This window comes from Eubalaena glacialis, chromosome X, assembly GCF_028564815.1.
Source record: "Eubalaena glacialis isolate mEubGla1 chromosome X, mEubGla1.1.hap2.+ XY, whole genome shotgun sequence".
Lineage (NCBI taxonomy): Eukaryota > Metazoa > Chordata > Mammalia > Artiodactyla > Balaenidae > Eubalaena > Eubalaena glacialis.
Window position 1 is genome coordinate 89,721,954 of NC_083736.1, and position 22,981 is coordinate 89,744,934.

Consider the following 22,981-nt stretch of genomic DNA (forward strand, 5'->3'; position numbering starts at 1 on the left):
ATTCATCAAAAAGTATTAAAGACTAAGTGCTAAACTGGAGTGTTAAATGGATTTTAAAAAAATGAGTTATCATAAATTTCCATATGTGAATTAGCATTTGTCAAAGAATAAGAATACCCTGAAATGAATCCAGCAGTAAAAACTATATTAAGCATTTTTCTTTGATATAGAAAATGCTTAAGAATTTTGTAGTGTTGTTGAGGTCAACATTATAAGCATCAATTAAAATGGCAAAATATTTTAATTGTAAGTGGTATGGGACATTGCCCTAGGGATATTCTCTGACCTTATGACATGTTTTGTATCTTGAAAAAAACTTCTGTCAGTTTATTTCCTCATCATTACTTTCTCCCAGGAATAGAATGCAGGATACGCTGTGCTGTGTTATCATGTGAACTTTTCATTAATTTTGGTTTCTGCTATTATTTAGTATTGTTTATAAATGACAGTACTGATTTTACATGTTGGAATCATGTGTTTGCTGATGACAGTAGTTTGATGCAAGCATTCACCTTCATGCATTTCTCAACTCTTTCAAATGATCTTGGAAAATTGGAGTAATAAACGTTAAGAGACAGCTATAGAGGAGTTAATTTCGAGGGGCAAGAACAAATTATACATGCATATGGATTTTTCAAATATGTGGCTGGAAATTTCTGAAACATATTGATAGGAGGGATGCTAGATAAATATGAATTATCAGATAGTACTGTGGAGATACAAGCACAATGCTGAACACATACTGTGGAGCTTAGGTAAGCGCGATTCTGGACTTAGAGCACTCGTCCATCTATTCAGGGATTTGGCTCTGAGCCCTGTGTGTATGATTTGGGGTCATCTTTGAGACTCCTTGTTCATCACACTTGCCCATTTTCTTATTTGCAATATCTCTTGCATAGTTTTTACATTTCCATTGTCAATACTCTAGTTCAGGCCTCATTCCATTTGCAGACAGGAATTGACAGAGGAACTGATTGTCCAGCAAAGAGTTCACTGTTCACTGGGTTTGTTTGTTATAGCAAAAGTGAGCAAGGCAAAGCACAGAGGGATAGAGAAGTTAAGGAAGTTAGCGGGAAGTGTAGGGGAGGAAAAAGTTTTACTCGACCCTCTTAGGGTCCCTGGCTGGGTCTGAAAATTAAACTGACAAAGATTAACAGGAGAAAAGCATACAAATTTTACTGAATTTTTACATATACATAGGAGCCTTCACAAGAGGATGAAGACCCAAAGAACTGAACAAAGCCAGAAGCTTTTATACCTTTTAGACAAAGAAACAACAAATTTGTGAGAAATTGACAAGACAAAGGGATTTGGACTAGGGGTAGTAAATGGTGAAGAAGTAACTGGGACGATAAGGGTTAGTTTAACAAAGTTTTATTTATACAGCCTTCTGCGCCCTCAATTCCCTGCCTCGGATGATAAGAATGCGTTTCCTTCCTGTGGTACATACAGGCAGGATGGGTGACTCTTACGTGGGAGATTTATCTCCTGCTTTCATTGAAGAAGGGGCTGGGTTTGGGAGCAATGAGGTCAGAGTGACCTTCTTGGTTCTGTCCTTTTCTCAGACTCCTTCAGCTTAAGATATTCATTATACCAGGGTGCCATATTTTGGGGTATTGTGTTCTGAACTCCATCGGAAGCAATCTTAAGATGGCTGACCACTTCATTAGTGCTGGGTAAGGAAGCAAGTAAGGCTAACCAAGAACTATTATTCCCAAATTAAAGTTGAATGGCTCCATTTTTTCCAGGTGCTTCCTAATACTTGATTATTGTGTCAGGCCAAATATCAACTAACAATTGCTACATTTTTTGAAGTGGATGTTTACCGATCTGTACTTCACTGGTATGTCTACAATCTATAATAATGAATTGCAATATGGCAGGGCTCTGCATCTGTGCTGAGCAAGTTAACTATTTTATTTATTGGTATATGGGAAGAAGAAAGAAAGTATATTTTTGGATATCCCCGATGTGTTTATTATGTAAAGTTTCCTTTGCTTCTTGATAGAATCCGTAATAAATAATTTAAAAAAAAACTCTCACTGGTATTGCTTTCACATCTAAGTATACACATTGATGATATTTGAATATATTTTAACTTTCATCCAATATTCCTTCACGAAAGGAAAATAACCAAAAAACTTGTAACCACTAATTGGTGATATATTTGTTAATTGTTGATAATATAGTTGAATGGGAGGTATGTAAGGACTGAGGAATGATTGATTCCAGTCATGGTTTTGCCATTAACAAGCTCTGTGATCTAAAACAAGTCGATAAAATTCTTTATTTTCTTCATCTGTAAAATGAAGGAGCCAATATGGAGTAACTTAGTTTAATTTCACAACCAGTAAAGCTACTCTTGTGAGTGCATGTCCTTTCGTAGAGGTTTGTTTATAAATGAAGATAAAACCTTGTTGTTAATTTAAGTTGTGTTTGTTTCGGTTTTTAACTGTTCCAATTGAAAAGAAAGTCCTTGCATTTTTGAAGGAGGTCAAAGTTACTTAAGCAGTTGAAGCATTATGCTTTCTTTAAAAAGCATTCATATGTTTTGAAAGACTTATCAAATATGTAACTTTCGGAGTAGCTATGTTTCTAGATTTTTCTGAAAGTGAGTGCAAGGCAGGTTGAATATAGTAGAAGGCTAATATTTCTTTCTTAGGGACTTTATACTGCATTGTAATCCTATAAAGGTTTTATCTGTATGTCATATACAGTTTATTATTATTGTTTTGTTGTCATTGCTTTAGATGATTTATATCACTGTGGAAGAGAAAAATGTGAGTTTTTTGGTTTAATTTGTGTTAGATAAGCCCTAACAATTCTCACGTTGTTTAATGTGGGGTTATTAAAGATTTTGACTGTTCATTGTTCAATGATTATGTTTTGAAAAAATTTATTAAAGTTGGATGTATTAAGATGTTTAACTATATTTAAGAGTGCACGTATGTACATACAGGTACACACATAATTTCCATAGTATCTTTCTCAGTTTTAGGGGAAGGGGGTTTTAAAATATTATATAAAGATAAACTAGAAAAGACCAGAAATTTACCATTACAGATCACATTCTGAGACAGAACATTTGAACTTGCTGAGATTTTTTGACATCCACCATGAGGACCCAAAGAAATGGTTCTTTGTGGTTTGGTTGCAGTTATCCTGTACTAAAAATATTCAGGAACATTAAATTTCTTTGATCTTTGTCTACATAGCTATCACACTCTATAATGAGTCTTTAATTATATGTTTTTGGAACTGCACCTGTTAGGTGAGAAGGACTGTTGCATTTCTGTTGTCAGTCATCAAATAGCAATTATCTTTCAACTCTCCTTACCCCTGTTACCATGAAAGAGCATTCATTGACCTTCTCTGCTGCCCACCAGAACCAGTTAGTATAACATGCAGATTGGTGTAGGAAAAAAGGAAATGTGTGGCGGTACGTGCTAATACCTCTCTGTTTTCCTCCTCGCATTCAAAGAACTTCTTACCTTATTCACAACAGATAAACTTGGTGTCAGCTCTCTTTCATTTCCAGGGTTTATAAATTAGGAATGTGATTTCCTGGAGTAAGTTCATTTTAACAAAATTTCACTACTAAAAGAAATTGGACGTCCTGTGGAGTGCGTGATAGAATTTTAACTTTATTACTTAGCTTAGGAAAATAAACCAATACATTTTTCTTGTGGAAGTTAACATTTTATTATAAGTTTGACTGGTTATATCACTAAGAAGATGACTTAAGTATGGTAACATAATTATATTCACAATTTCAAACATATGAAGAAAATTTAAAATATGACTGGCTTTTGCTTGAATATTTGGAATGCTCTTTCTCCCTGCTTCCCCTCTATTTACTATAAAGACTCTATTTTTAATTTCATTCACATTTTTGGTACATTTTGTTTTCATCATTACATTAGGCTAAGACCATCTCATATTTTTCTAAGAATACTTTTTAAAGGAGGGTGGGGAGGAAAATATTCTTTGTTCGGTAGCCTTTTGGGCATTTTAACAGATTTGGACTTAAGCCATTACGACTATCTCCAAAGTATTGATAATTTTGAGAGCTTAAGAAATTGATTTTAATAAATAAGGAACTTTTATCCTTTGAGGGAGAATTTTACTTAAACTATTGCCCTCAGGAGATTTTTATATGTAACTCAGGCATTTACAATTTGTTGTGAGCAACTCTTAAAAAAATGTGTGAGTAGCATGAAACGGAGCAGGATTTTTCCAATGAGACCTGATGGGGATAATAAATGCAGCCAGGTAAAACCCTCTTAAGCAAAAAACAGAGGATATAGGGAAAGATGGAATGTCTTCTTTGGTGTTTTCTAAGGAAATTGTAATCTGTTTCAATACTGAAGTCAAAACCACTGAGAGCTGGAAAATTGACATATTCAACCTTTTTATGAATCAGGTGAAATAAGTGGTCAGTGAATATCATGCTTCAAAGGGATTTGTACAAATGTCTAGAAATGGCAGTGTTACAAATAATAGATATTCTAAATTGGTCAGAAATAGTTCATGTACTAATCTACCATGATGAATAGTTTCGGAGGACATTGAAATGCCCAAGGGTATTGTATTTACTTTCATGTAGACACCTGAGTGGATATATATTTTTTTATCTGGTTGAGACCAAGGCAGTCATAGCATATACAAATCCATGTTGTTTTTGTTGTTAACATTTAACTTTTTCACGGATGTATGTTATTGATAGTGGAATTATCTATGAAGTTGATTTGGCTGAACAAATTATCCTTTAAAAAGGCTGAAAATACTAGGTTTTTCTTGGCTACTGTTTGGAGATACTGATCTGTGGACTGAAGGTATGATACTGTTTGCATTGGGCTGTGCATTGGTTTTAATCACCCAGCACCCTTTTTCTTTCCATAAGGACCTATAACTAAGGTTTGGTTTTAATTTCACTGAAAACATTACATTGGCAACATTGGTATTAAAATGAGATGTTTCCCTGGTATTAAAATATGTAAACACCATTTGCAATCATCTTTAAAGTCTCCTCAACCCTTTGAATTAGTTGTTTCGTGTCTTATAATTTTACCAATTTTCTCAATTCCCCCAAGAAACTCTGGACTATTCTTCATTTTATTTGATGTTCCAGTGATTTGGGTTGTAGTATGAGATTACACATGGGAATAGAACACCATTAGAGAGAAATAAAATTCTTTGTACAGGACACATAACCCTCTATACTAGCCTTTAGCACTGTACAAACAGTGATGACATGACTAATATTGGACTTCGGCACATGAGACCAATTGCCTTTACTGCTTATGGGACTCAGGATAGAACTTCCTAATTTTAGCTTTAAGCCTTTTGAAAGAAAGACGTGAATCTGGACAGTCTAATTATAAATGTGCATGCAGTCACTACTTCCTGTTATGTCTGTATTGCGTATAGTATACTGAACTCATCCGTCCACTAATCTGATTTTAAGTTATATTTACATGAACTGTAATTAAATAATTCAGAGTCTGAATATCCAACTTACGGATAAAAGGTTGAAGTTTTTGGAATCTGTGAAGGATTTTCCTTTACATTAATGTGTGAGGGAGCAGAACATCATTTCCTCGTAAAATAGGCACATTTATAGTTTTCCTCACTTTGTTTTGCCCTGGAGAGCTAGAGAGGGGAGAATCTTGCTTTCTCATGGACTTAGGGTTCAACGAATCCTCTGATACTTTCATTAAATGTAAGATTTTCTTTCCTTTGATCATGCCAATCAGTGTAAGTGGGCCCTTTAAAAATAATGACCTCAGAAGTTCTGAAAGCCTGGGGTAGATTTCTGTTTTAAAACCTTGATATATTTTGATATCTTTCTGTCAGAATTATGCATGAACTATAAATAGACCTCTCTCTCTCTCCATATCCCCTTTCCCCCACCATTGTAATTTCTATGTCTATTTCAGTGTGAATTGGCCAGCATTAATATAGTAATGAATATACACAAAGTTGAATAATAGCAATAAGTTAAAGAAAGCACATGATGTGATGAGTGCCAAATATTTAAATTATGAAATCTTTCCCAAAAAATCAATCAATAGAAGTTTAGTGTCTATTTAGATTCTTCTGCATATTTCATACAATTAAAATACTTTTCAATAAATGAATGGATGAAATGTTATTAAGTGTTAATATTTTTGAAAAGGAGTCTTTAATTTATGCCTAAAATCATACTGTATTTTGGACAAGAAGATTTAAAGAGCATTCAAGTTTTTGATTTTTAATATTTTCAGAAATATCTTAATACAAGTTCACTATGCACGATTTCATTTAATAGTCACAAAGGCCTTCTGGGGTACAGGTACTATTCTCATCCCTGTTTTAAAGCTTAGAGGTTTTAAGTAACTGATCAAAAATAACACAGCTAGAATATGACAGAGATGGGATTGGAACCTAGATCTATCTTCTTCTAAAGCTTATGCACTTAACCATGTCACTCTGCCATCTCACAGAGGTATTCCATTGATGAATGGATGGTTATTTTTCTGACCTTTGAGTAAACTTGGGAAAAGATCTCTAATTTTTAACTTCTTGAGCAATATAGGGATGTTGGACTGCCTTATAGATATAGCCACACCTTTTATACCTAAGGTCAGAAAATACTGTCTCATTGTGGGTCAGTCCTCTTCTTCCCTAGAAAATTTTCCTGGCTTCTTTTTCAGTGTTCAGATCTAATCTTAGACTCTTGCTCACTCGTATGTTAACTGTCCTCACTGATCTTTCTATTGTTTTTTTTGGGTGGTTCATTTGTTCCACCTGGTCCCCTGTCAAGTCATGGTTACAAATATCACCATGTATGTGTAGCATGTGAAGACAACTCTTTAACGTAGGTAACTTGATAACATAAAATCACCAATATGTTAATACCAAGAAATGAGATTATGGAATCACCAATATGTTAATACCAAGAAATGAGATTACGGGCTATAGCCCATCTTAAAAAAAAAAAAAAAGTATAAGCTACATCTGGTTCTGTTCTTTCCAATAAGCTGCCGTACCTAAATTTGATTGGAAGTTTTAGTTGGAGTCGCCAGATATCTTTCTTTAACAGTATTTGGTAGATTTCTTATGAAGCTTAGGACTTTGAAAGACAAGAAAAACGTGGGTTGAAAAGTACCTATCACACCTAAATGAATGAAGTAAGCTGTTAAATAATACCAAACATGTAATTCTGTGTCTAGACATAGATATGTAGGTTTAAACCCAATACAGTTCTGGAACAACCACTAATTCTTCTTTAATGAGTTATTGCTGGAGCCACGAGCCAGATGTTACAGGAAACCATGTACTGGTCCTGTTAGTAATTTCTAATGGTATGATTGAAATAAACATGGGCTTTGGAGTCAGACCTAGGTGTGTGGGTGTGAGTCCTAGAACTGATACTTGTTGAATGATGTTTTGCAAGTTACTTAGCTACTTTGCTTCTCAGTTTCTTTATGTGAAAACACTTTTGGGAATGGCTAAAGTCAAAAAGATTGACAATATGAAGTGTTTGAAGGATTTGGAGCAATTAGAGCTGTTACACTTTGCTGAAGGAGTCCCAAATGGTATAGCCACTTTGGAAAGCAGTTTTTAAAAATTTAAACATGCACTTATCATAAGACCCAGCAATTCTACCCCTAGTTATTTTCCCAAGAGAAATGAAAATATATACTTACACAAATACTTACATGTGAATGTTTATAGCAGCTCTATTCATAATCATCAAAACCTGGAAACAACCCAGATATTCATCAACTGATGAATGGATAAACAAATTGTGGTATATCTATACGATAAAAAGGAATGGACTACTGATACATGCAATAACATAGTTGAATATCATAATATTTATGCTAAATTAAAGGAACCAGACACTGAAAGCTGTATACAGTATGATTCCATTTCTAATGACATTCTGGAAAAAACAAAACTATAGGGACACAAACCAGGTAAGTGGTTGCCAGGCAACTGGGAGTAAGGAAAAGGGATTGACTACAAAAGGGGAATGAGGGAATATTTTGGTGTGGTGGAAATGTTCTATATCTTGTTTGTGTTAGAGGTTGCATGACTATATTTTGTCAAAATGATGAATTTTACTGTATGTAAATCATATCCCAATAAAAAGAAAGGGAAAAAACCTTGTGTTCAGAGTGGTTATGGAAGTTATAAGAGATCATCTTCCTCCCCCATTTTTTCTGCTGCTTGGTTCTTCATTATCCTCTGTTGCTTCTGTGTCTCTTTATAACTTCGGGGTCCATGATAAATTGCAATTTCTTATTTCAAGGCTGAGATACTACAGAAAATTGATGTCTTTATCTGTCTTTTTCTGCAATCTGAGTCAGATTTTAAATGGAGTGATCAACTGTATTTTTATACTTCTAGATATTCCAGTTAGTACTGCATAACTCAGAGCTGGAATTGGCAGACTCTGTAAAATATACCAAATATACTTGCTTTGACTGGATTCCTCATCTCTGTTCTGTGGCAGTGGTAGTGTACAGTATGGTTGGGAGGGTATTTAGAGCAATCTTGAATTTTGAGCCTGGAGTCCTGCTTGAGAAAGGCTTCCTCCACTTCTCAGCAAACCATTGTTCTATGCCAGGGGTTCTCAAACTTGAGTGAACATCAGAATCACCTGGAGGAGTAATTAAAACACACATTTCTGGGCTCCACCCACAGAGTTACTGAGTCAGTAGGCCTGGGGTGGGACCCAAGAATTTTGTATTTCTAACAAATTTCCAAATGCTGTTGATGCCCCTGGTTTGGGGCACACACCTTGAGAACCACCGATTTATACTTACTCTGGTGTTGCAGTATCAAAATTCCTGCCTACATACAGTAGCCAACATTTTGTTTATAAACCACTTAATCATTTCATGGCCACTTTTGTATTGGGTAAAACCTAAATATATGTATATTTATATATAGACTGTATATATATATATATATATATATATATACACATGTATAAGTATATATAGAGAGACAGACAGACAGTAAGCATTTGGCTAGAGGCTACAAAGTATTTGATGCTTAAAGACAGAGAAATGGCAAGACAAAGGAAAAAAAGGTATGGCTAGCTGTACCCCTTCCTCTTCACCTCTTGAGTGTCATCCTACTATATCATAATTATTTTATTCCCCTAGCTACAGGCTCCTTTTGTACTCCCATTTTCTCTACTTTAAAAGCTCTGAGGACTGTTACCGGTCCTCCTCTGCGCACTGCCCTAACATATTCTCAGTTAAGACTTTTCACTGCCTACTTTGTAATAAATAGGCCCGGCCTCCTCACACTTAGGTTTCATGATTGTATCCAATGTTTTTTTTTTTTTTTTCAGACCGATAATAATTTTCACTGAATGAAATCAAAGTACCATCAACTGCCCAAATTGAAACAGTCTGGGATGTGTGGGTGACTGATTTCAAGTGAACAAATAGAAATCATGGTCTTGTATCAAACACTTCCCTAGACCAAGAAACAAATAATCCTAATAACTTTAATAGCACTAGGTATAAAAAGAAACGGGTAAAATTTAGAATCTTTAAAGAATTTGTGAGTGTTAAATTTAAGGAAATCATAGATTATTTCATCTTTCCAGATGCCAAAGCAGATACTGAGGGCTGTATATATAAATTTGTTCAGAATTTCTATTATTTTAAGGTTGCTGTAGGGTATTTTCTGCTGTTAGGATATCTGCTGATTTCTCTCTGTGATAGATTAAATACAGTATTTTATGTTTAGAGAGCTGATGTCCTTTTCTCCTTCTCCCACCACCCCACTGATTATCGAGTCTTTAGAGAAAATAGCTCATTGTACTGGTTGATTACATGCCTCAATTGAATAGTAGCTTGCTGCCAATTATCATTACAATGCCATATTGATTTTTTCTCATTTCCGCTGTGGAAATTAAAGCAGAATTTGTTTAAAATGAGTTTCCATATATATTGTGGATGTGATTGGTTCCGAATATTTGAGCTACTTATAAAATGTATTTTTCTTCAGTGATCTGTTATTTCTTACTGATAGTCTCTTAGAAATTTAGGTCTCTTCTTTGTTGATAAGCTTTACCTTAGGTAGATATGAAATGTGATTTAAAAACTGTGGAATTGAACTATAGTCATGGTTTAAATATGTAGAGTATAGATTTTAATTATTGCTTCACAGGCATCCTGCTGTATATTAATTTACATTTGTAAAGTTCTTGGGCAATATGATTCTGCTGATTCTCTTAACCACACAAGTCAGTAAATTTAATTAAATTTTAATTAGCAAATATTTAGTGTTGACTATATGTAATCCATTCTGCTAAGCATTATGGGAGACAGAAAGATGAGTGAGATCATATAACAGTCTTCAGAGAATTTATAATCCAGAAAGGTGGGTAAAGACACTTGTGGTATGAATCATAATGTCAAGTAGTAAGAGATGCACAAACACGGGCATTCAAAGGGAAAATAACGCATTTGGATGGAGGACTTACAGGAAAAAAACATTAATGGAGGAATTGACAGTCAAGTTGAGTCTCGATGGGTTGGGAGAGATGGAGTTGGAGTTACCTTCTGGGAAGAAAGAATGAAAAATGAGGTCAAGCAGGGAAATGTAGGGAAGACTCCAGGAAAGAGAATATGTCTGATTTTTATTGGAACATGTGGTCTAAGGCCTGAGGCTGGAAAGGTAGGTTGAGGCTTGATCAGAATCAGGACTTGAAATGTGTTAAATAGTCCAGAGAAAATTTTTGCACAGGAGACTGTGGTAATCTGGCATTTTATAAAATGAATAAAAGAAAAGAATGATGCTGCAGAGACCCTAGTTGGGAGGCTTCTGCCATATTAAAGGAAAGGTAACTAGGGCTAAATTAGAATGGTAGACAATGAAAGGGGGTCATTCTAGAAGTAGAGTGGTAGTAGAGTAGGGTCTTGACAATAAGTCAGATCAAGTTCTCCGTGATCAGTCTTCAAGTCTTTTGTCACACATGGGACTTCATCTCCTGCCATTCTTGCTTCCAGGCCTGCTTGCTCAGCTGTGACCACACAGGTCTCCTCACAGATGCTGGAACATTCCAAGCACACTAGCTACCACCTCAGCACCCTGTTTGCTTTTATTCCCTCTATTAGGAAAGTCCTTATTTCCTTCAAGGCTCTGCTCAAATATCACCTTATCAAATAATCTTTCTCTGACTACACATTAAAAAATAACATCCTGGCTCTCCTTATTCCATTTGCCAAGGTTTATTTCTCTTCATAGTACCAAAGCATTGACATTTTATTATATAGTTATTTATTTATCCTCTGTCTCCCTTTTAGTAGATGGTAAGCTACATGAGGGTAGGGGCTTAGTTTGTTGCCAGTTATATCTCTGTCACCTAGAACATGCCTGTACTTAGTGGCAACTCAATAAATATTTGTTAAATGAATGAACAGAATAAATGCAAAGGTGAAAGAGGTGGCGGATCAAGAAATTATGCCAGTATTTCAAGTCTGAAGGATGCAAGGGATAGTAGTATTATTATCAGAATATGGAAGAGGGGAAGAGGAGTTGATTTAGGAGAACAGAGCCATAGGAGAAGAGAAATTTGGCTTTGTAAATTCAGGCTTAAGTATTCGACGCTGGTGAAACAACCAAGGCAGTGCTGTAGAATGGGCAATCTAAAATGTGAAGAGAAGTCTGGGATTGAGGTAAAGATCTCTGAGTCATCCCCATAGAGTCAATACTCAAAGCAATGGGAGTGGAAAAAAGAAGGACAAGCAATATAAAGACAGGATTAACAGATCTGAAAATCAAAATTTAATTTGGGATATTTAATGTTTTAATTATATAAACTTATTTATACTTTTTTTTCTTGTTTATTTAATAGCTGGGTTAACAACTTTGGCCATGAAGGTCTTGGACTCCTGTTGGATGTGCTGGAAAAGCTTCTGGACAAGAAACAGTAAGAATAAACATGAAAAAAAATCACCACGGGGGACATTTTTAAGCACAACATAATATGTTTTTTCCTTTTATTCAGGCAAGAAAATATTGACAAGAAGAATCAGTATAAACTTATTCAGTGCCTCAAAGCATTTATGAACAATAAGGTAAGTAGTATTTATTTCTGCCTCTGTCGAAAAAGGTGAGAACTTGCCCGACAGACACTATGAAACAGGCAAAATAGTGGATGCTTACTCAGTTTTCAAAAGGGTCTTTATAATGCAAATCATCATGAGTTTCATTTAAATATTATTTAAAATATACTTTGCTTCACAAAATATTTATTGGCAGGTTTTTGCAATCATGCAAATGTACAAGTCTTGTTCCCAAATCAGATAATACTCTTTTTTTTCCATGATAGTAGGAAAATTTAAATGGGATAGGTTGAATACCATTTCCTTACAGAGAGTTTTTATTCTAATGTAAAGGACAATTCAAAGCTATGATTTGATTTTTTTTTTTTTTTTTTTTTGCTGAGAACATTATAAGGTTAAGATTTTTCTTTCTTTTTATGTTCAATTAATGTCAGTGAGTTAACATACATAAAAGACATTTCTGGCACATACCAGGTTTTTTTTTTGTACCTGTGTGATACCAGTTGCATTATGAGGGACTCTAGGAATGCCAGACAAGGGTTTTTCTTCTAAAAGTAGTCTTTGCTCAGGTTATGAAGTTAAAGTCATTTTTTCTATAAACTTGTTTTGTTACTCTCTTATACATGATTTGTGCTATATTCCTATAGGTAAAATACCACTGATTAATTCACTAATTGAATAATTCCCTTTAGATGGTGTTTTAATAATCTCAAAATATTTATTAAAAATAACTAATTATAACAATAACCCAAAACTTGCCAGAAGTGAAATGTAGCTATTAATAGCCAATGCAGTAAGATTATCTACTTAAGTAATCTGCAGTCTTTCTTAAGTGTGTGGGATTATATATAAGTATGTGTATATTATACACACATGTATCAGCAAAGAATTTTTTGGCATGTGGAACAGATGGATGCTTGCCAATTGACATGAGTCTCCCGTATAGAATATACTAATTGTGCTGTTCTTGGAAGTTTCTTCCAGAAAGATTTCCATCAGTACTAGTACAGAATTTCTCAACTTCTGAGCTCTTAGTCTTTGGTGACAAAGTTATGCAGAATCTGATACCTAACAAGAAAGCAGTTAATGAACATTGCTTCTCCACAGCTCAAGATGGATCTCTTTTTTCAATTGAGGGAAACAAAGAAATAAAGGAAAGACAACACAGTACTAGAAATCAGGAAATATAGTCCGTGATTTGCCACTAAGTTGTGTGGCCTTTAGAAAATCATTTGACCTCTCTGCCAATCAGTCCCCTCACCTGTAAAATTAGGACTCTGATCTAAATTCTTACTGACTTGAGTAGTCAACTCTTACAGCTTTCCAGGATATAACTGTAATCAGTATAGTTACTAGAGAAAGTGACATTTCCTGTAGAGCCCTTTCCCACGAGACAGAAGTTGATATGTCCATACGTAATTATTTATTACTTAAGAGTTTGGCAGTTTTGAAGAACATGATGGTTTTTTTTTTATTAGAGTATAGTTGATTTACAGTGTTGTGTTAGTTTTAGGTGTACAGCAAAGTGATTCAGTTATACGTATACATGTATCTATTCTTTTTTAGATTCTTTTCTCATATAGGTTAGTACTACTCTGTATTAACAGTGAAATCTGACAACATTTCATTGGAACAAAATTGCCATTTCAAGCTAACCTATAGTTAAACACCACACATTTGAATATTTTCATGGTTCCTAATTTATCTTCTAAAAGAATTCAGTGTAGCATTCCCTATGCTATGCAGGAGGTCCTTGTTGGTTATCTATCTTATATGTAATAGTAGTCTTCTGTGTGTGTTCATCCCAAGCTTCTGATTTATCCCTCCCCTCCCACGTTTCCCCTTTGGTAACCATAAGTTTGTTTTCCATACCTGTAAGTCTGTTTCTGTTTTGTAAATAAGTTCATTTGTTTCTTTTCTTTAAATTAGATTCCACATATGAGTGATATATGATATTTGTCTTTGTCTGACATACTTCACTCAGTATGACAATATCTAGGTCCATCCGTGTTGCTGCACATGGCATTATTTCATTTTTTTAATGGCTGAGTAATATTCCATTTTATGTATGTACCACATCTTCTTTATCTGTCCCTCTGTCGATGGACATTTAGGTTGCTTCCATGTCTTGGCTGTTGTAAATAGTGCTGCAATGAACAGCATATATCGGGGTGCATATATCCTTTTGGGTTATGGTTTTCACTGGATATATGCCTAGGAGTGGGATTGCTGGGGCATGTGGTAGTTATATTTTTAGTTTTTTAAGGAACCTCCATACTGTTCTCCATAGTGGTTGTACCAATTTACATTCCCAATAACAGTGTAAAACATGATAGTTTAACTTAGATTATTCTATACTAAGATTAGGCTTTAGTTAGAGCATGTTAATGTCTTGCACATAGGTGCTAGGAGCATGAGTAAATGGTAGGTCTTTTAAATTATAGGCGTGTGAAACAATGGGCATAAAGTACACATTCAAAATAAAAAAATATACAGTAATATATCCATTTCGTGTTGGAATGAATTGTCATAATCAAAGAATGAAACTTTCATCTGAAATGACTCATACATCAAATTTGCTGGCCCTGAGGAGTTTTGATTACCTACTTCAAAAACTCTTTTTGCTTATACAATGCATGTAATAATAGGATCATAAAAAGCAGCCCATTGTCCCTCAACTTCCATTGCTGTAATATTGCTCTGATGTTTAGATTGATGGTTTTCCATCATTTCTCATATCTTCATTTTTATTTTGAGTATGTCCCTACACATTACAAACTACTTTTAAATAATAAAATGGAAATTTGAAAAATTAAATGATTTCACTCTCAGTCTAACTGATTTTTAAAGTTATTTTAAGTTTGGTAATTGCATGGTAACCATCTCTCTCAGTTTTACACATCACTTATTTTCCTTACTATTTATTATTTACCAGCTACCTTTATACTTACATAGTCCTTCTGTTTTTCTTTGCTTCTTTTTAATCTCGTCTCTTCCATTTCCTTTTTTTTGTCTTGTCTCTGTAAATTTCCTTATTTATTATGACCTCGAGTAAAGTCATATTTAAGAGCTTTAGCTATGTTTTTTTTTAGTCCTGAATTCTTTTAGAAGATAAATTAGGAACCATGAAAATATTCAAATGTGTGGTGTTTAACTAAAGGATAGCTTGAAATGGCAATTTTGCTCCAATGAAATGTCGGATTCCACTGTTAAACTGTAAAAAGAAGCAAACATATTTCATAAGAAATCTGAGAAATACTTTGTGGGACAAAGATCAAAGAAAATATTACCTTCTTCATGTAGTGAAAACCTGAGTTTTGGGCTTTCTTCAACATTTTTTTACCTATTCATTCTTATGACGCACACTTACATGCATATATTCAAGCCTAGAAAATAAATGAAAATGGTGTCTGGCTTCTCTGCCTAGTTGACTGTGACACTTAGTAAAACCCAGGCTCCATTTCTTTCTGTTCATAACTTTTGTAATGCAGCACAACTGCTTGAAAGAGGGAGGCTAAGAGAGAGAAGGTACGGGAAAATCCATACAGAGGTCTACTGCTTCTTTAACTGGCATGTAGTATACAAAAGAGCTTTTCAACGTTTTACCCTTTTTGTTCAACTTAGTTTTGCATACAAACATATTGGAGAATTTAACCATGAGTTCCCGACATCTCCAGGGAGACCCAGTGACATAAGTAGAACTGCTTTAGAAAATCATATCAGTATGTGCTTTACATATTCTTCTTTGTTGAGAAAATATTGATTGTTCCCATATTTCTTCCAAATTTTTATGGAAGTTTTAGGCAGGCTAATGGAGATCATATTTGACCGAAGGACCAAAACTCCAAGATGCAGTCATTTCAAATAAAAACCAAACAACTGCATTTGAAGAACATTCATCTAATTAAGTAGAACCTCACTGTGGAGGTATTGGTTTTTAGAAAACCATTGTTAAGTTGCTTTTTAAAATTAAAGATGTGTTCCAAAAACATTTTGAATGAAAGTTCATTTTTAAAAATTTTTTTCAGTTTGGATTGCAAAGGATTCTAGGGGATGAAAGAAGCCTTTTACTGTTGGCAAGAGCAGTTGACCCCAAACAACCCAACATGATGACTGAAATAGTAAAAATACTTTCTGCTATTTGTATTGTTGGAGAAGAGAACATGTACGTATTGCTCTATTATTATATTAACTGCATAGAAAATGACACTTGAGAAATTAACAAGTCCTACTTTTGTGCTGTTTCTTTTGATAACTTGCATGAAAATAGTATTAAATTTTAGAAAAAAATATTGTTATTTTTACCTTATCTATTTAGATAATTAGCTTTTTTTTTTTTGATTCTTTGAAAAATAGGTTTAAAAAGATAGAATCCTAATGGGGAGTTCTTCAAAGTTGGATATTCAAAGTGAATGAATAGAATTTTGTCTAGCTGAAGGTAAAGCAATTATTAGAGAAGTGGGCAAAGGTCAGTTAGGGAGTAATTTTGGCTAAACACATACACAGGCACACACATATACACACCCTACACAACATACACCCTCACACATGCACATCACAAAATTTGACTTCCTTAACTGAATTAACTAGATGCTTTATTTTGTACTATAATTTTATTTTATTTTTTTTAACATCTTTATTGGAGTATAATTGCTTTACAGTGTTCTGTTAGTTTCTGCTGTATAACAAAGTGAATTAGCCATACATATACATATATCCCCATATCTCCTCCCTCTTGTGTCTCCCTCCCACCCTCCTTATCCCACCCCTCTAGGTGGTCACAAAGCACCGAGCTGATCTCCCTGTGCTATGTGGCTGCTTCCCACTAGCTATCTGTTTTACATTTGGTAGTATATATTAGTCCATGCCACTCTCTCACTTCGTCCCAGCTTACCCCTTCCCCTCCCCATGTCCTCAAGTCCATTCTCTACATCTGCATCTTTATTCCTGTCCTGCCCCTAGGTTCTTCAGAACCAATTTTTTTTTTTTAGATTCCATATGTATGTGTTAGCATACAGTATTTGTTTTTCTCTTTCTGACTTACTTCACTCTGTATGACAGACTCTAGGTCCATCCACCTCAGTACAAATAACTCAATTTCGTTTCTTTTTATGGCTGAGTAATATCCCATTGTATATATGTGCCACATCTTCTTTATTCATTCATCTGTCGATGGACACTTAGGTTGCTTCCATGTCCTGGCTATTGTAAATAGTGCTGCAATGAACATTGTGATACATGACTCTTTTTGAATTATGGTTTTCTCAGGGTATATGCCCAGTAGTGGGATTGCTGGTTCATATGGTAGTTCTATTTTTAGTTTTTTAAGGAACCTCCATACTGTTCTCCATAGTGGCTGGATCAATTTACATTCCCACCAACAGTGCAAGAGGGTTGCCTTTTCTCCACACCCTCTCCAGCGTTTATTGTTTGTAGATTTCTTGATGATGGCCATTCTGACTGGTGTGAGGTGATACCTCATTGTAGTTTTGATTTGCATTTCTCTAATGATTAGTGATGTTGAGCATCCTTTCTGCCTATGGTAAGTGAAAAGATGAAGCAATATTAATGGAATGAAATTAACTGGTTGGAAAGAACAGAAGGCTGTTGGTAACTACTCAGAGTGCACATAAGTGCCAATTTCAGCAAGTTGTTGCTGACTATGCATTAGATCATTTCTTCTTATGGAAATAATATTGAGTTAGAAGCAAAATTACAGATTTGATATCCAGTTGGTAAGAAACCATTGTGATAAATAATGTAATACCTGCTACGGACATGAACTAAAATATTTCTTCTGAACACTCTGTGTGGCAGTAATCATTTCAGTTTGAATTAGAATGGGGCAGGCAAAGATTTAAGATTCTTCTAATATGTTGACTTTCTCATACCTCTTGGAATAAAATGAGATGTTGCTTAGTGCTGGTTCGTCCTTCAAAACCAAAAGACAAACACTGAACAAAAATATTATCACACAACATTAAGTCACAGTTCTCAGTGAGAACAAACTGAGCATGAGATAGCTTATGCAGATAGGCTTCCTTCCTTATGTTTTATAGAAAAATCAGTTTATACACAAGTAAGAAATATTTTTCTAGTCTGTTAGGTTTTCAGTACTTAATTCATATAATGCACCCTACCCTGGTATATTTTATGACTTAATTATAATTTCAGATATAGTTTGATAATAGTAGTATACTACATAGAGGTTAATTTGATTCAGACACTGTACAGAGATAGTGTCCAATATTTTTGTTCAGGTGAATAAGTTTCTTGTGCTTGGTAATTATAGATGCTTCCCTAATTTACTGGGCTTTCTCTTTTAGGTTTTTTTCCTTGTTCCATTTTCAAAGAATCCTGGAGTTTTTTTTAAGTTATTTAAAAAATATTTATGCTTTTCAGCACTTTATTATAAAATTATAGTCCGTTTACACTTGAATAAACTTTGAATAATTTTAAATGCCATATCATGTTTAAGTGACATTAATATCTGTGTTAACACATGAAATATCAAAACCTGAAACTTAAAATTTTAATGTTTATCAATTAAGTTTTTTTTTTAAATGTCACCCAGAAAAATTATTTTCCTCAAGACTTTCAAATCGAATTTTCATTTTGGTGCCCTAAAGTTATTTAACTCTATCAACATTTGACTTGTAGAAATATGTGGACAAGAACACAATTCTTAAATTGTAGTGGTCTATGTAAAAACATCAAGCACCGGAAAGAAAACAGGGAAGACTGTATAAGGGATAACCCATATTCATATAGTATGTGTAAGATGTATTTCTCATTTCTATTTTTTTTTTTTTTTCTATAGTCTAGATAAACTTTTAGGGGCTATAACTACAGCAGCAGAACGAAATAACAGAGAACGATTTTCACCAATTGTGGAAGGATTAGAAAACCATGAAGCTTTGCAATTACAGGTGAGTTAGTTTTGTCTTAAATTGCTTCCGGGGTTATATTTAGAGTACTCGTTTTGTATGACACCAACTCCATTTTAGGTAGCATTTAAATAGAAGGGAACATAAAAATGAAATTCTTCCTGTTGCTTGGTCATTCATAGAAGCTAAAGTTTTGTCTGTGAAAATGACAATTTGTTTAAAATTAGGAAAAGTACTTTGAATTATTATAAATATGATCATGATTATCATAAATATTTGGGTAGAAATTTAGTAATTATTGTAATAAGCCATGGAAATTAAAGCCTTAGCAATAATCAGGGCAAGAGGGCAAACAGTTCAGCCAGCGCCGTTATCCTGAGGGTTAATGAAGTCTGTGCGGGCTTGTTGTAGAAATTTAAGAAAACTAAACACATCTCTTTTTTTGTGCCATTCACACAGCATTCAGAAGTTTCACTGCCCAGAATAGGGAGGATTGAATTGCAACTCTTAGGTCATGGTCTGTCTCATAGCCCTGTGTAGACCCAGCCTACATGTCTTCTTTAGAAAATGACAAAATTTGCTATCTTTTCTTAGATGGTTTCAGGAAATGAGCCATTTTATGAAAGATAACTTTGTTCTTTAGTGATGAGAACTCTTATTTATTGACCATACTTATTGTGTGAGATCCTGGACTAAACGTTTGATTTTACATATACTATCTAGTTTAATTCTCACAACTCGGCTATGTAGGTACTATTATAATCTCCATTTTGCTTATGAGACAAATAGGCTGAGATTAAATAACTTGTCTAAGGTGCCACAGCTTGTAAGTGGGACAGTCAAATTCGATGCCAGGTTTGTTAGTCTGTGATGCCCATCTCTTTCTTTTAGACAGTGTTTAGCATTTAATGTACCATGGGAAACACTTTCTGAAATATTTTTTAAACTCTTGTAGTGTCATTCAACAAAGAGAACATGGGTCCATGTTTATTTTATGAAATTATTTAGTAGTGAGTGTTTAAATATTAAAATTTCTTATCTGATATAAAAACAAAGAGTTTCTTTTCCCCTTTTTAATTTTATTGTTAAGTGTCGTTACCTGTTTTCACCAGAGTTTCAAACCTCAGCAGATAGATAATTTGGCTTGGCCAAAGAAAATACTGTAGTGTTACAAAACTATAATCCCTTTCCAAATACTTGAAGAAATTTGTTAATTGTTACTTCTACTCCAACTATGATGAGCATTTCGGATAGACTTTTATGGTGTGCCTTTTATGGCCAGTGTATTACATTTTTTAATGCTTGGGGCATTTCCTTTCAGTGCTTTCCTTTTTTAAATATACTTCTTATTATACAATTTATCTCAATAAAATTTAACATCTCTACTGAAAGGTTTGGAAACTGTCTTTTTTAAGATGACTTCTTGAAATCTTTGTTCTTGTTCCTGTGCTTGGGCTTACCTAACTAAATCTCATTGACTTTCAGTTGTATGTAGGCGTTTGTACTTGTCTTGCAAAGTTTGCTTAGGAGGAATTAAGTGCTTTATCTATATTCAAAGTTTTCGTTCCTCACTCAGATCACTCACTCACTCAAAATCACATAGCTGTTGAGAGGTAGAGCTATGATTTGAAGCCAGGTCTATGTGATGCCAACATTTGTATACTGTATTATCTGACCTTTAAATGACACCCCTGCCATAGAATAGTTCAGCCCACACAATGAGGTGGGAATGACATTTGCTAGCCTTCACGAAGCTGGACTGAATGGAATGATAAAGTGGCAAGTTTTTAACAAGTAACATGGAAGTATCATAGATGTCTTGCTAGGTATTCAAGAAATTGTTGAATACTGATTATAGATGCAAACATATGCAAATCACAATTTGAAATATCCTATTTTAATGAGGTACAAAAGTTAGTGATTTGTTATATACAGAGCCTGGTACTCTCACAAGAATTGTGAAGTGGGTTTGTTTATTTGGATTATTTCACGTGGATGAAAAAAATATCTGAAAGTTCAAAAATATATTCAGAATACAGAATGAAAAACAAAAGTTTAAAATCTGTTGTTTAAAGAATAAAATGAGTGCCGTCTTTTAACAGAATTACTTTTCTATTTCTGTAGTATCCTGAGACTTCTCAAAATGTTATTACAGTCTCAGGAAGTAATTCTGTTAAAATACAGGACTAATTATATTTTTAAATAATAACTACATACCTCCCCCCCCCACCCCCCTGCTTTTTGGATTCCAAAAGAGGTTATTAAGTTCTCACAGAGGTTTTCTAGCTCATATTTAAAGTGAAATTTTGTACCTGTGATAGGAGTTTTATTATCTTCAGTAGTTCAAGAAATAGACAATAAATCATATATCTTCATATGTTCTCTGTTCATTGACTTTCCTTCAGCTGAGTAGCCTTCTCAAGTCTCCCCCGTACTACAGTGCCTTCTTTTGATCCTACTTATCCTTCGAAGTAGCTTCTCATCTTTCTTTTTCATTTTATAGTCTAAGTCTCTAAAAGAATCATCCATACTTGTTTTCTCTGTTTCCTAAATTACCTTTCACAACTCAACTTTTTCACAGTTCTTCAAAAGGTTGACAATGATCTTTGAATTTCAAAGTCCAGCGACTTCTTTCCAATCCTGATTGCTTGGCTCTACTGGTCACTCCCTCCTTGAAAATTTTCCTGCCTTTGGCTTTCTAGGCACCATCCTCTCCTTGCTTGCTGACTACCTCTAACTGTTCTTTCTCTGTCTTCTTCGTGCGTTTCTTCTTACTTCTTGGCTATTTTATTCTTTATGTTCTTTTCTTGGTCCTATTCTGTCATCATTTTTGTTTATACATACATATGGACACACATATACGCACGTATATAAGCTCATATACATATACATCTATATGTATTGATACACACATATGTGAATGCTCTCAATTGCTTCTCTAGCTTTAACATCCAACTATGTTCTAGTGATTCCCCAGGTTTTAAGTCTGGCTCATATCGGTATTCAATCCTACCTGTCCAAATAGCTAACTGCATGTTTTAGAAGCATCATAAAAATTCAAAATTAAAAATAGCATTTATAAGCCATGTGCCAGTGTTCTAAATACTTTAATATGTTACCTCATTTTAAACCTCACAGCAATTCTCTGAGAGAGATAGTAGTAGTATCCCCATTTTATAGATGAGTAAGCTGAGGCTCATAGAGGTTAGATAACTTTTCTAGGGTCACATAGTAAATAGGAAGTAAAGCTCAGTTTAGACCCTAGAGTATCTGGCTTCAGAGTACTTGCTCTTAACCACTATATGGTACCTCCTCTTAGTAAAATGAGCACATTTTCTCTTTCCCTTAGCATGATTTCCCCCCTAAAAGAAGTCTACTCTTCTTCCTGCCTTTCTCATTTTAGATAATAGAGAGGTATCATTTTCTTCCTGATCTTTGGTTTTCCTCAAGACTTCATTCTTCTTTGTTCCCTGCATCCAATTAATCTTCAAGTCCTACAAAAGACTATGAATCTATCCCAGTCTCTCTATCTCCACTGTCTTTATCTTCTCCCAGCAATATAATTCCAACAATTTCCTAAGTAGTACCCCAAACTGATACATTCTTCCCCAAAACAGACAAATGTTTTGTACTATTGTCAGTTATCCTTAAAAAATAAATCTGATTCTAACATAGTAGCATTCCTAGAAACCTATCTATCCTCATGACCCATTGCTTGATAAAAGTGAAAAGCCTAAGCATGATGAATGACCTTTCTCAATGTGGTCCCAACCTAACATTCTGGCCTTACAGCCCGTCACACTCCCAAATGTACCATATGTTTTAGCCATACTAAACCTGGTGTTTCCCAAATATGCTGTAGACTTTTAAATGCCCTCAAACATTTTATCATGCAGAACACTTTGCTTGGAATAGCAATGCTTCCCCAGCCATGTTCCTTTCCTCTTGGTAAGGTTTAATGAGGACACAAAGGAAGGCCAATTTAGGTATGTCCTGCATAAGTCAAGGAAGGCT

At 34.4% G+C, this 22,981-nt stretch overlaps 1 protein-coding gene across 4 annotated transcripts in view; it reads left to right on the forward strand.

Annotated features, from left to right (window-relative positions):
- DIAPH2 (diaphanous related formin 2) overlaps nt 1-22,981 on the forward strand; it is an 878,028-nt gene that overhangs the window by 224,813 nt on the left and 630,234 nt on the right. For all 4 annotated transcript variants that reach the window (XM_061179189.1, XM_061179191.1, XM_061179192.1 and 1 more), the window contains 4 exons: nt 11,870-11,944; nt 12,023-12,092; nt 16,109-16,245; nt 18,901-19,009. In XM_061179189.1, coding sequence (XP_061035172.1) covers nt 11,870-11,944; nt 12,023-12,092; nt 16,109-16,245; nt 18,901-19,009 — 391 coding nt within the window. The remainder of the gene's footprint in view (nt 1-11,869; nt 11,945-12,022; nt 12,093-16,108; nt 16,246-18,900; nt 19,010-22,981) is intronic.